At 44.4% G+C, this 14,311-nt stretch overlaps 1 protein-coding gene across 6 annotated transcripts in view; it reads left to right on the top strand.

Moving 5' to 3' along the window:
- Positions 1 to 239: 239 nt before the first annotated feature.
- Positions 240 to 14,311, top strand: part of DPY19L3 (dpy-19 like C-mannosyltransferase 3) — an 81,194-nt gene continuing 67,122 nt past the window's right edge. For 2 of the 6 annotated variants that reach the window (XR_001897683.3, XM_031659704.1), the window contains exons 1-3: positions 772 to 974; positions 2,926 to 3,065; positions 5,951 to 6,084. Coding sequence is in view for 5 of the 6 variants with exons in the window: in XM_031659704.1 (XP_031515564.1) it covers positions 2,963 to 3,065; positions 5,951 to 6,084 (237 nt within the window). In the remaining variant the exon portion in view is untranslated. Of the gene's footprint in view, positions 601 to 770; positions 975 to 2,925; positions 3,066 to 5,950; positions 6,085 to 14,311 lie in introns of those variants that run through there. The other 4 variants (XM_003915281.5, XM_021930972.2, XM_009194087.4 and 1 more) reach the window with 4 other exon arrangements.

The following is a 14,311-nucleotide window of genomic DNA, read 5'->3' as shown; positions in this document are numbered from 1 at the left end:
GGAGGGGAAGTCCCGTAAATCAGGCCCTCAGGGGCTCCCAGGCCCGCACCATTCTCAAACCCCGGGGGCCACCGCAGAGCCGCTGCTCCGGGCCGTGTGGCTCGAGGCGACCCTTCCTCGGAGTCGCCGGGCCCTACTCTCCCGAGCCGAATCTCTAGCTCTGGCCTGAGGTGACCGGCGCCGGCGAGAGCAAACACAGGATTCGCACCCCGCTCCCCACAACAGCGGCTCCCCGGCGCCGCTCAGAGTCTCCGGAACAGACCGCACTCAAGGCAGGCCAGGCAAGCGGAAGTGTGCCGCTTCCTTCCGGCCAGCGCCGCACGAGACGGGGCGGGGATCCGCGGAAGGAGGCGGGGACTCCTGTTGACGAACAGCTCCTGGGGCCTATGGGCGCGGCCGCAGCCGCCAGGCCTCTCCGGCGCGCCCCCTCCCCGGGGCTGTCGACGCCCCCCAGCCCCTCATTTCCACAAAGCTCCGCGGCGGCTCTGCCCTCCTTGTCCCCGCGGCGCGCTGCGGCCCGTGGCGCTGCCCCGCTCCCGCCTAGCCCAGTCGGCCTCCTTCCCCTCCCGGAGCCGCGCGTGAGGACCGCTGAGACCGCAGGTCTGTGGCGGCCCGCGGGGACGCGCGAGGGAGGGTCCCCCGAGAGGGCGGGCGGCCGCCGGCCGCCGGCGGAACACACGGCTACAGCTTCAAGCCCCTCAGGCCGCCCCGCCCCGCCGCGTGGCGCATTCGGGGGGCGCGGCCGCGGCGTCGGGGCGTCGGGAGGGGCGGAGCGCGGAAGTGTCAGCCGGGACGCGGGCCGGGCTGGACTCGGGAGGGACCAAGTTTGCGGAGCGGCTTCTGCGCGACGGCAGTGCGGCGAGGCAGGGCCTGGGCTGCGACCCCCAGGGCCGCTCGCCCGAACTTCCCGGCTGCCCCTGTCCTGGGAGACCTACCTGATGGGGACGCCAGGTGTGCAGGGGCGTGGCGCGTAGGTAAGCGGACCCGGTGCCTGCCTCACCCAGGGGATGCTCACTAGAGCGCTAGGCTTTTTTATTTTTTATTTTTTTAGAGACGGGGGTCTCGCTCTCTGGCCCAGGCTGGAGTGCAGTGGCGCGATCACGGCTCACTGCAACATCGAATTCCTGGGCTCAAGCGATTCTCCCACCTCAGCCTCTGGAATAGCTGGGACCACAAGCATGCACCACCGCACCTGCCTAATTATTTTATTTTATTTTATTTATTTTTATTTTTATTTTTATTTTATTTATTGTATAGATAGGGTCTCGCCCTGTTGCCCAGGCTGGTCTCAAACTCTTGGTCAGAAGTGATCCTCCTGCCTCAACCTCCCAAAGCGCTGGAATTACATCAGCCGCCTTGCTCGGCCAGCACTAGTCGTCCTTATTAATAAAGAATCGAGTCTGGTCCCTTTTCAGTCGCTTACGATGGCATTCCTTTTGATCTGATGGAGGAACTTTTTGTTTCATAGTTCATGGGACTATTGCAGTGCCTGACACATAATTGGTACTTAAATATGTGTTGGTTTTCTGCCTTACCATATTAGAATATATGAATTGTTTTAAAAAGTCCTTTCCCACTTAGGGAGGACTCTAGGATGAGGTCACATGGGGGATAAGCCCATCTGTGGCTGTAGGACTTTGTTAAACACGCTCTCTGTTCCAGGTTCTCCATTTCCAGTGCTTGAAAGCGCAGTACTTAAATCTGGCTTCCTGCTTTTTTATTTTTTATTTTTGGTATGAATGAATACATGAATTGTATAATGTTAGTTGGTTTGTTCTGTAGAGCAAGTTACCCTTAGGAATTAATAAACTGTGGAAACAATCATGTCAGGCTACTAGTCACATTTGAGAAATAATTAGTAAGAGGCTGTTCATTATTCAGAGGAGTGAAGCAAGATGTTCTGGAGGACTGGAACCCGCTTACTCACTGCCACCACTCCCCCGCCTCCCACTTACTGCTGCCAAACCAGGCTCCTGCTCCCCGCGGTTACTCCCACCGACGCTCCCTGGGATAGCAGCTGCCCTGATTGGCACACCCCCGCAGTCATCACCACTGAGGCATATTCCTGAAGCTGCCAGTGTGAATTGTTTTATAGAACACTGGTGTTAAAATTCAGGTACCTGAGACAAAACAATATTTTAGTTCTTCAAAATCCGGTTGTCAACACATTTACTATGGAGTATCTCCCACGTGGCCACTTCTGTGGGAGGTACTGAAGACCTACTACCGCCTATGGAAGTAGAAAATAATACACAACTGTGTAATTACGTGACGCATTGCATGGTAACTGCTATGGCTCAGGGAGGGAGAAGATCAGCCAGAACTGGAATGTCCCAAGATGTTCTGGAAGAACAGCGTCTTGTGTGTGTTGCTCACCTGTTTTCGTGACTCCTGGCAGGGCCTGCTGTAGAGCACATGCTTCATGAATAAATATGATTGAGTCAAATAAATATTTATGTTTTGAGTGTAGCTTTGAAGGCCAGCAACGATTTAGATGGCAAGATCAAGGGCAGGCTGGGCAGAATGGCTCATGCATGTAATCCTAGCACTTTGGGAGGCCAAGGCGGGGAGGATCGCATGAGGCCAGGAGTTCACTACCAGCCTGGGCAAGATAGGAAGACCCCATCTTTACAAAAAATAATTAACCTCGTGTGGTAGCACATTCCTGTAGCCCAGATACTCGGGAGGCTGAGATGGGAGGATCACCTGAGCCTGGGGAAGTAGAGGCTACAGTGAGCCATAGTGATGCCACTGCACTCCAGCCTTGGTGACAGTGAGACCCTGTCTTAGGGGGAAGAAAAAAAAAGATGGGAGGGCATGTGAATCGAGGGAAAATGGCATTAGTAAAGGCATTTCAGCATGGATGAGCACGGGGTGTGTTGGGGAGAAGGTACTGACGTTGATGGCCTGTTTATTTCTGTGTAGGAGTGATTGGGAGAACAATGCATGAAAGTCTGACATCATGATGTCCATTCGGCAAAGAAGAGAAATAAGAGCCACAGAAGTTTCTGAAGACTTTCCAGCCCAAGAAGAAAATGTGAAGTTGGAAAATAAATTGCCATCTGGTAGGTGATTTAAACTAAAGCAGCGATTTGGGTTGCTTTTATTTCTGCATATTAAAATGTCACTCTCCAATAGGATAAAAATTTGTTGGGACCTGACAATTAAAACTTGTTCTAGTACCCTGATGTTCTAATTGCAATTTGATTAGATTGATTTTACAGTTATGATTTGACAAAAGATGAAAGAACTTTGATTAGAAGCATTCGTCAGCTGTCTGTTCATTAACTTATGGTTCTTCCAATCTCATCCTTTGACTCTCTAGAGTAATGGTCCCCCATCCACACCCCAGAGTTTAGTCTATCTCTAATTTTTGTGGTCATGTATACTGTTCACACCAGGCAGCCTTACCTTGGGTGAGTTTCTCATTTCATTAAAATAGTGAACGGTGGATCAACATTTTTTAAAATTCCTTATAATTTAGTCAAATACCTGAAGTTTTCTTTTGCTTTTTTTTTTTTTTTCTTTTATTGGTGGGAAAAATAAGCAGAACTTGGTCAGTTGTTTGTATAATGGTAAAGCTTGCTAAGTGATGCATCAAATAGCATTAACTTCTGTCTTCCTGAGTAGGTTTTATAACTAAAGCATGGTCAGGATTTTAAAAGTTAACATGAAAATCTTCATACCCATTAACCATTTTGGATAGCTGACAGAATTTGCATTATTTACAGCCATGTTAATTCTTACCAGCCAGGCTAGTAAAGCAATTCAGGGAAACAGTTTAACAAAAGTGATCTGTAATGGGAGGTCATGCCACCTGGCTCAGCCATTAGCAAGTAATCAATGCATTTTGGATAATAGTACTTTCTGAACACCTTAAACACTGCAAAGAAAGAAAAATACACTCCCATCCTGAAACTAACACCAGTGACATTGTCTTGCTGTCTAAATGTCATATTCTGCATATGTATACCCATAAACATTCATACACAGTTTTGCAAAATTGGGATCCACGTGCTGTTTTGTAGCTTGTTATTTTTCTCTTATTATGTTATGAACATGTCATAAGCCAGTTAACGTATTTTTGAAGTATCCATGTGAAGTATTTTTATAGCTGCCACTGGAGAAGTGAAAGGTTTTCTTACCATTTGCTAATACAGACAGAACCGTGATCAGTGTCCTTGTGGCCATATGTTTGTTTAAAACTTTATTTACTTGGGGCATGTCTTAGTCCATTTCTGTTGCCATAAAGGAATATTTGAGGCTGGGTGATTTATAAAGAAAAGAGGTTTATTTGCCTCAGTGTTCTGCAGACGGTACGGGAATCATGGCACCAGCATTGGCCTCTAGTGAGACCTCAGGAAGCTTCCAATCATGGTGGAAGGCCTAGGGGAGCCAGTGTGTAGAGATCACATGACCAGAGTAGAAGTAATTTCTGGGGAATACAGGGTGTCAGGCTCTTTTTTAACCAACCAGCTCCCCTAGGACTAACAGAATGAGAACTCGAGAACTCAGTACTGCTAGAATCTCACCAAGCCATTTATGAGGGATCTGGTTCCATCACCACACCACCTCCCATTAGGCCCCATCTCCAACATTGGGAATCATATTTCATCATGAGATTTGGAGGGCCAAATAGTCAAACCATAGCAGGGTACATGCCTAGATTTGGAATTACTGGCCAAATGGGATGCTCATTTTGGTGGCTTTTACTCACTGCTGCCATGTTGCATTCCAGAGAGGCACCAATTTATTCTTCTAGCAGCAGTGTTTGAAGATGTCTATTTTTTATACCCTTACCAAAACAGAGTATTCGCATTTTGAAAGCTGTCAAATTGGCCAAGATTTTTAGAAGTATAACTCACAGTTTTGATTTGCATTTCTTTAACATTAATGAATTTGAACATCTTCAGTCTGTTATTATTGGCCACTTTTTTCTATTGTACATTGCCTGTTCATGTCCTTTATCTTTTTCCTACTGCAGTATTCATCTTGACAGGACAATAAATTGTCCTGAAATAAAATAAATTGTCCTGAAAGTATTCATCTTATATTAAGGATATTTAAGCTTTCTTATATGTGCTATCCATATTTTTCCTAGTTTATATGTCCTTTAACTTGAGTTATGTTGGATTATTTATTCTGTAGGTTTTTTCCCGCCAGAGCATTCCTGCAAAACCTGTGGGTTTTAAAAAAAAGTTTTAGGTAATCGGCCAGGCGCAGTGGCTCATGCCTATAATCCCAGCACTTTGGGAGCCCGAGGCGGGTGGATCACTTGAGGTCAGGAGTTCAAGACCAGCCTGGCCAACATGGTGAAACCCTGTATCTACTAAAAATAGAAAAATTAGCCACGCATAGTGGTGTGTGCCTGTAGTCCCAGCTACTCAGGAGACTGAGGTGGGAGAATTGCTTGAACCTAGGAGGCAGAGGTTGTAGTGAACCGAGATTGCTCCACTGCATTCCATCTTGGGCAACAGAGCAAGATCCTGTCTCAAAAAAAAAAAAAATTTTTTTTTAGGTAATTAAGTTTTTAAAATAGCTTTTAAAGAATAAACCACCGGTTGTACCTAGATCATCTAAAAGATCGATTGCGTCCTAGGCATGTAACACATTTAGTCATCCGTTTAACAGACTTCATAGTTAAATTATGGTGGTTAAAGTGTGCCAGACAGAGGTCCTCAGTATTAAAGATGAATAGGATAATATATTTGTCTTCAAGAAGCTCACACTGTAGTTGGCAGAACGGACACATGAACAGTTGGATATGGGGCAAAAGTTGTAATAGAATAAAACAGGTCTGTGGAATCAGAAAGGACCCTCTGTTGGAGACAGGAAAAGCTTTTCCAGTGACAGGCAGCTAGACTTAGCTTACTTGGTAATCTGAAGTAGAACTATTACATTCTAATTTTTTTGCTAACTTAGTTATTTATCTGTTCCATTTTTCCAAAAGGTTGTACCAGTAGAAGATTATGGAAGATTTTGTCATTGACAATTGGTGGAACCATTGCCCTTTGCATTGGACTTCTTACGTCTGTCTACCTTGCCACGTTACATGAAAATGATTTATGGTTTTCTAATATTAAGGTATGGAGTTTCTTTGACCGTTGTATGATTCACTCAGCGGGGTCTCCAATAGTAAGTCATGTGGATGAATGACCAAGGCAACACAGTTTTGCCATAAAGAATCCAGTCTCTAGAAAGGTTGAACTATAGAGTGAAAAGATTTTTGTGTTTATTATTTTAAAATAACGTATCAGAATCTTTTTAAAAATATTTATTTATTTCTTTATTTTTGAGATGGAGTCTCACTCTGTCACCCAGGCTGGAGTGCAGTGACACAATCTTGGCTCACTGCAACCTCTGCCTCCCAGGTTCAGGTGATTCCTTTGGCTTAGCCTCCCGAGTAGCTGGGACTATAGGTGTGCGTCACCACACCCAGCTAATTTTTGTATTTTTACTAGAGACGGGGTTTCACCATGTTGGCCAGGCTGGTCTCAAACTCCTGACCTTGTGATCCACCTGCCTCTGCTTCCCAGCGTGCTGCGATTACAGGCATGAGCCACCACGCCCAGCCAGAATCTTTATTTTTAATTTTTTGAGATAGGTTATTGCTTTGTCACCTAGGCTAGAATGCAGTGGTGCAAACATGGCTCACTGCAGCCTCAGCCTCCTGGGCTCAAGCGAGTATCCTGCCATTGCTTCCTGTGTCGCTGGGACCACAGGCGTGCACCACCTCGCCAAGCTAATTTTTTGATTTTTTTGTAGAGACAGGGTCTCACTTTGTTGCCCATGCTGGTGTCAAACTCCTGGGCTCAAGTGATCCTACTGCCTTGGTATTCCAAAATATGAGAATGAGCCACAGCACCCAGCCCAGGATTTTTCTAATCAAATGAGTTTTTTCTTTTTCATTAAATTATTCCATTTATTTAGCAGTTATTCTAAATTAGTATTATTCAAGTTATAGATTGTGAAATTAGTGCAGTAGGTCATGAGTAACATTTTTCTTAATGAAATCAAAAAGAAGAGAATACTATCACATCTAGTAGAGTTGAGGATTGTTTTGTGAAACTTTTAATTGTATATATATATGTGTGCACAAACTGGGTCACAGTATACAAGGTACTTCTCTTTTTTTTCTTGTTGGCTACAACAGGAAAAAAACAAACCAACCAACCAACAAACAAAAAACCGAAAAAGAAATAAAAAAGCCACTGCTTTAAATCATGAGCTCCACAGAGGGTCCTCAGCATGTTCATGCCTATCTAATACTCTGTGCAAGTGGTTTTGCAGGGCATAGGGCGATGGGGAACCTATGATATTTCCAGGGATAGGAGCAGTAATTTTAATCGGATTTGCAGGAGGGTCAGCCGGGCATCACGCCTGTAATATCAGCACTTTGGGAGGTCGAGGTGGGTGGATCACTTGAAGTCAGGAGTTCAAAACCAGCCTGGCCAACATGGTGAAACCCCATCTTTACTAAAAACACAAAAATGAGTCAGGCATGATGACATGCACCTGTAATCTCAGCTACTCGGGAGGCTGAGGCACAAGAATCACTTGAACTCGGGAGGAAGAGGTTGCGGTGAGCCGAGATCACACCACTGCACTCCAGCCTGGGCAACAGAATGAGACTCTGTCTCAAAAAAAAAAAAAAGTTGGGAGGGTGGTCTGTGACTCTTTAAACACGTTTCCTTGTTTTCTTTCTCTCTCTCTTTTTCAGCATTTCTAGAACTCCTCTTGGCATTGTTTTCAGAACTCGTATATAACTTACATGTGGAAATTTACATCCAAATATACCTTATTTTTAAATCTAATATATCATGCTCTTAAACTGTGGTGTCTGATGATTAGTTGCTTGTAAAGGTAAACAAACACCGTCAAAGCCAAAGATGTATATCTGTAAGAAAGTTCAAAAGAAGTGACTGATGTAGGATCTAAAGACATTTTCCAAAGAAAGTTTTCCAAAACATTTTGAGCTTTGGTTCTCTTACTGGAATGAGCCTCCAAAGGAGATTGCTTTTGATGAGAAATCTAGTTCATAAGAATAACTTCTAGTGTATTTATTTTTAAACCTGCTGTGTTACTTTATGGGAACAGTATATATATCTTTATACAAATTATCATAGTACCAAAGAAGAATAATTCTTATCCTTCAGTGGCAGTAGGTAGGTCTTCTTGTCAGAAGAATTTTACCCGTTTATCTGTCTTTTTTTGGGAGGAGCTGGGGCGGACAGGGTCTTTCTTTGTCACCCAGGCTGGAGTGCAGTGGCGCAATCACAGCTCGCGGCAGCCCCAGCCTCCTGGGCTGAAGCATTACTCTCACCTCAGCCTCCCAAGTAACTGGTGCATGTCACTATTCCCAGCTAATTATTTAATTTTTTGTAGAGATGGGCCTACTGTGTTGCCCAGGCTGTTCTCAAACTCCTGGACTCAAGCAATCCTCCTGCGTTGGCCTCCCAACATGTTGGGATTGCAGGTGTGAGCCACTATGCCCTACCTATCTCTTTAAAATGGAATGCTGGCAGGGCGTGGTGGATCACTTGAGGTCAGGAGTTTGAGACCAGCCTGGCCAACATGGTGAAAATACAAAAGAAATTAGCCAGGCATGGTGGCACATGCCTGTATTTCCAGCTACTCAGAAGGCTGAGGCAGAAGAATTGCTTGAACCCAGGAGGCAGAGGTTGCAGTGAACTGAGATCGTGCCACTGCACTCCAGCCTGGGTGACAGAGCAAGACTTCATCTCAAAAAAAAAGTGCTTATAAAGCGATTACCTCGAATTAAACCATGTAGTGCTTATATATTAACATAAGTATTTTGAAAAAAGACTGAAATATCCCTGTGTGAGCAGATAGCTCAAATTAAATGCTAACAACAGTGTAGCAAGGAGACATGTTGAAAGAGATCATATAACTTAATTATAAACTATTAAGTGTAGCGCTTTAATGTAAAACTTGTAACTAGCCTTGCTGGTTTCCTTAAATAAATATACCCCATCATCAAGAAATTTGAACACCCTTGGTTTTTCTCTCTTTACTTTCACTGGGTTAAGGAAGTTCTAGTTTCACCTAGTATTTACTGAGCTCCTGTTCCGTGGGTAACATTGAGTTAAACACTGTGGAGAACATGGAAGGAATAACACAGATTTCTGAATTTGCCAGCAGATTTTCCAGTATAATAAATGAATTAAGTATATATTAAGCACCTACAGTATGCCAGCAGTCACTGTGCTTAGTGGTAGCAGTATCACTGAATAAGACAAGGCCGTGCCCCCAAGGAACTTACACTCTTGAGAAGGAAACAGGTGAGTATCCAGACAATTACAGGACATCCACACTCAGTGCTAGGATGGGGTGAGATAGAGAGCACTGTGGGAGCACATAGGAGGGGGAGCCTAACCTCATTTTGGAAGATCAGGGAAGCTTTTCTAGAGGAAATGATGGTTAAATAGACCTGAAGGAGGAGTAAGAGTTAACCAGGCAAGCTGGGGAGGAAAGATGAGTGTCCTAGAAGAGGGACAAGTGCAGGAAATTGAAGAGGCAAGAGAGCCTGGTATGTGAAGCATTGGCAGTAGTTCAGCCTGGCTAGAGAGTAGAAGGGGAGAAGGGATGTACTGGGAATGGTAAACAGAGGCCAGATAATAAAGGGTCTGTCCTCTCTGTCTCGAAGATAGAACTCTCTCTGAATGTATTATAGTAGTGAGCCATATTTTTAGTGAGGCAGCGATGTCATCGTATTGGTGTTTCAGAAAGTTGCCTCAGGCTATGATGTGGAAAATGGATTTGGGGAGAGCAAAACTAAAGTCAGGAAACTGCTAAGATAATCCAATTCAGTGGATTCAGTAATATTTATCGCATTCACATATTCAGTAAGTGAATATCTTCTGTGTGCCAGACACTTTTCTAGGCCTTGGGAATAAAACATTGAATACGACATAGAACTCAATTAGGATGAAAAGGGGAAAAATCAGAAAGAAAATGAAAATGAATCCTGTGGTGAAAGTCACACGGGATGATGAGATAGTCACTAGAAGGCTACTTGGAATAGGGAAGTAAAGCAGACCACTTTGAGGACATGTAAACCAAAACCTACATGATATTATAGAAGGAACCAGCCAAGCTAAGATCTGCGAGAACGTTCTAGGCAGAGGAAACAGCAAGCCAAAAGTCTGTAAGGTAGGAATGAACTTGGCAAATCCAGGATCAGAGAGAAGGTGCATGTGGCCAGAATTTTATGAGCAATGAGGAGAAGGTACAAGAGAGGAGAAGAACAGATCACATAGGGCTTTGAGGCTGCAGAAGAGTTGCAGAGACGTGAACCGAAGTCAGAGCTTTTTAGGAAGTGGACTTGGAGGGATGTCTTGATTCATTGTGTAGAAGTTCGTTGAGAGGGAACAGTTGAGAGGCTGTCGGTCCAAGCTGCCTGGTGTGCTTAGCAGCGGGGTGGATGGATGGACATGCCATTTACTGTGACAGTGAGCACCGGGAGGAGCAGAGCTGGGGGGTCTGAGTTCTGATACCAGCTACCCACCATTAGGCCAAACTTCACAGGATGAGGGCACAGCTCTCTACAAAAATGCCTTCGTTTCACACACCAGTGCAAGTTTGGGCCCCCCCCACCCCCAGACAACCCTCACTTCTGACCAGCTGGCTACAAATTCTGAGGTTCCCACCACCGGCTCAGGTTCAACAGTTCACTAGAACAACTCACAGAATTCAGGAAAGTGCTGTATTATGACTACAGATTTGTTATAGCAAAAGATTACAAATCAGAACCAGCCGAAGGGAGTGACACATGCAGGCAAGTCTTCGAGGGTCCCTTTGGAAGCTTTCATTATCTTTTCCCCGTGGAGTCAGGCCCATTACCCTCCTGGCACATCAGTGTGTTACACTATGTGGAGCCAACCAAAGAAGCTCCCCTGAGTTCCGGTGTCTAGTTTTTATTGAGGTTTCATTATGTGGGCACGATTGATTGAATTATTGCCCACAAGGCTGGACACAATCTCCAGCCCTTTTCTTCTCCTTAGAGGTTGGGCTGCTAGCACATGGCTCAAAGCCCTGACTCTCAGGCCACATGGTTGAGTGTTCTGGCATGGCCAACCCCAATCCTGAGTCATCTCCTTAACACAAATTAGGAGCTCACCCTGTCACCTGCTAGCACAGGCTCTCAGATGAGGTCTGAAGAACCTACCATGAATAACAAAGACACTCTTATCACTTAAAGTTCCAAGGATTTAGAGCATATCTTCCAGGAACTGGGGACAAACAGCAGCCAGATTCTTTATTCCTGGAGCGTAGAGTTTTAATATGGTTTGGCTGTGTCCCCACCCAAATCTCATCTTTAATTGTGGTTCCCATAATTCCCACATGTCGTGGGAGGGACCCAGTGGGAGGTAATTGAATTATGGGGGCGGGCCTTTCCTGTGCTGCTCTCGTGATAGTGAATAAGTCTCACGAGATCTGTTGGTTTTATTTATTTATTTTAATTTTTTTTTTTGAGACAGAGTCTCGCTCTGTCGTCTAGACTGGAGTGCAGTGGCACAATCTCGGATCACTGCAACCTCCACCTCCTGGGTTTAAGCGATTGATTCTCCTGCCTCAGCCTCCTGAGTAGCTGAGATTACAGGTGCGTGCTACCACGCCTGGCTAATTTTTGTATTTTTAGTAGAGATGGGTTTCACTATGTTGGTCAGGCTAATCTTGAACTCCTGACCTCGTGATCTGCCCACTTTGGCCTCCCAAAGGGCTGGAATTACAGGTGTGAGCTACCACGCCTGGCCAGATCTGCCTGCCACCGTGTAAGACTTGACTTTGATCCTCATTCACATTCTTCCATGATTGTGAGACCTCTCCAGCCACGTGGAACTGTGACTCCAGTAAACCTCTTTCCTTTGTAAATTACCCAGTCTCAGTTATGTCTATTAGCAGAGTGAGGAATGGACTAATACAAGGTTACCTCCCCGTAACCAGGGACAGAGGCCAGCCAATTTTTTTCTTGCACAGGAGGCAAGGCAGGGAACAACGAGCTGAGGTTTGACTATGTTGTGAGGCACTTTTAAAGCAGTCCACACAGAAATATGGAGTAAAGGGAGCTAGACTTACGGGGCTGAAGGCAGGAGTTCCGTCTGTGTTGGAAATGGGCATTTTCATATTACCATCTTGTAGATGTGTGGGTGAGATTGTTTCAGGAGTGTGTAAAATGAGAAAGGAAAGAGAACCTGGGCCAGTTTCTGTCTGTGCCTCAGATACCATCTGGGAAGCTATAAAACAGGCACTTTTCCCCACTCACCACGCTTGTCCTCTGAAACTTACAATTGAGCTCAGAGTCTTATTCAGTTTTTTTTCCTTTTTGTTGAAGCAGTAGTCCATGGCACACATTTTGGTTTGTTTCCTATATCACAAGAAGAATCCTCCAATGTTAGAACCATTTCTCAAACCTGTTAATACCTCTGCGTAGGCATTTGGTTTAGTGTTTTGTTTAGATTCTCTAGATCAGCACTGTGCAATAGGACTATAGTGAAGGAAATGTTCAGTCTATGCACTGTCTAGTACAGTGGGCACATGTGGCTGCTGAACACTTGAAATGGGGTAGTACAACTCAGGAACTCAATTTTTTTTAATTAATCTGATTTAATTTTTAAATATGTACATATTTTCTGTCAATAAACAATTAGAAATTATAAATATCACTGAACAAAGACCTTATTGACCAAAGAAAAACTCATTTTTAGAGTGTATATTCCTTTATAAATCTCCTCTAATTCATACCATTTCTATATTGGGGAATTATTTGAGAAGAGTAAATCTGTTTTCCTTTCGTGTTCCTACCTCATCAAAATTAGGCAGTGTTTAATGAAAATACTTTGATGTTATTTTTTAACATTTTGAAGTAGTTGTAATTATTCAGAGAGTGAAAGTGTTGCTTGTATAATAGACAAGTCATACATTGAATTTATGCATTCAAAATTATTTTTAAATGCTTGTTGTATTGTTTGTATGTGAAAAGTAGAAACCCTGAAATAGCAACTGGAAAGTTAAAGGAAAAGATACTAGTTTTACATGGTCTTAGAAAATACATATCTAGTATCCTTTCTCAGCATATTTTTGAAATTTTAAGTTATTTTTCTGTTGTCTTAATGCTGGGAAATTGAAAGTATTCAAGATTTTTTAAAATACCGTTTATTGAATGTCTGTTACATGCTTGGAACTATTTGGGGGCATTTTAATACATACTGTATTTATTTGTACCTATTTTTTGAGACAGGTTCTCGCTCTATCACTCAGGCAGTGGCACAGTCAAGGTCACTGCAACCTTGAACTCCTGGGCTCAAGCAATCCACCCACCTCAGCCTCCCAAGTGGCACCAGCTAATTTTTTCATTTTTTGTAGAGACAGAGTCTCACTTTGTTGCCCAGGCTGTTCTTGAACTCTTCACCTCAAGCAAGCCTCCCACCTGGGCCTCCCAAAGTGCTGGGATTATAGGTGTGAGCCACAATGCCCGACCTACATATTTGTGTAATCTGCCTATCTTTAGAGCCCAAACACTAACTCTAAATTGTCCTTTCAGTGCAACTAGCTTTTTTACTGCCCTTTATTGTAAACAAAAACAAAAAGTAAACCACCCCCGCCTTTTTTTTTTTTTTTTTTTTTTGAGACAGAGTCTTGCTCTGTCACCCAGGCTGGAGTGCAGTGGCACGATTTTGGCTCACTGCATCCTCCGCCTCCTGGGTTCAAGTGGTTCTCCTTCCTCAGCCTCCCAAGTAGCTGGGATTACAGGCAGGCGCCACCGTGCCCGGCTAATTTTTGTATTTTTAGTGGAGATGGGGTTTCACCATGTTGGCCAGGATGGTCTCGATTTCTTGACCTTGTGATCCGCCCACCTCAAACTCCGAAAGTGCTGGGATTACAGGCATGAGCCACCACGCGCAGCTAGTGAAAGCCCATTTTCTTACTTGGTGTTCTGCCCTTATGGTGCCTGGCACGTCATCAGTGCTAAGTAGCTTTCAGTATTCTGCAGTAGAGTCAACTGCTGGGGCTGAGGGGTATGGGGTAGGCAGAGGAAAAGGGGAGGCACTGGCTGCTGTGAAGGATCTGGATGGGAACTAGAACCAAAGGATATGACTTCCAGAGCTTGCCTTTGAGGATACGATATGGTTAGTCCTGGCAGTTACAGGAGCCAGTGGATGCATTTTAAGTGATTTTTGTTTAGTAGTTTTGTTTTTTTTTTGTGGTTGTTGTTGAGATGGAGTCTCACTCTGTCGCCCAGGCTGGAGTACAGTAGTGTAGTCTTGACTCACTGCAACCTTCGCCTCCC

This window comes from Papio anubis, chromosome 20 (assembly GCF_008728515.1).
Source record: "Papio anubis isolate 15944 chromosome 20, Panubis1.0, whole genome shotgun sequence".
In the NCBI taxonomy this organism is placed as follows: Eukaryota; Metazoa; Chordata; class Mammalia; order Primates; family Cercopithecidae; genus Papio; species Papio anubis.
Note: the sequence above shows the minus strand (reverse complement) of the source record. Positions and strands in the feature narration are given on the sequence as shown.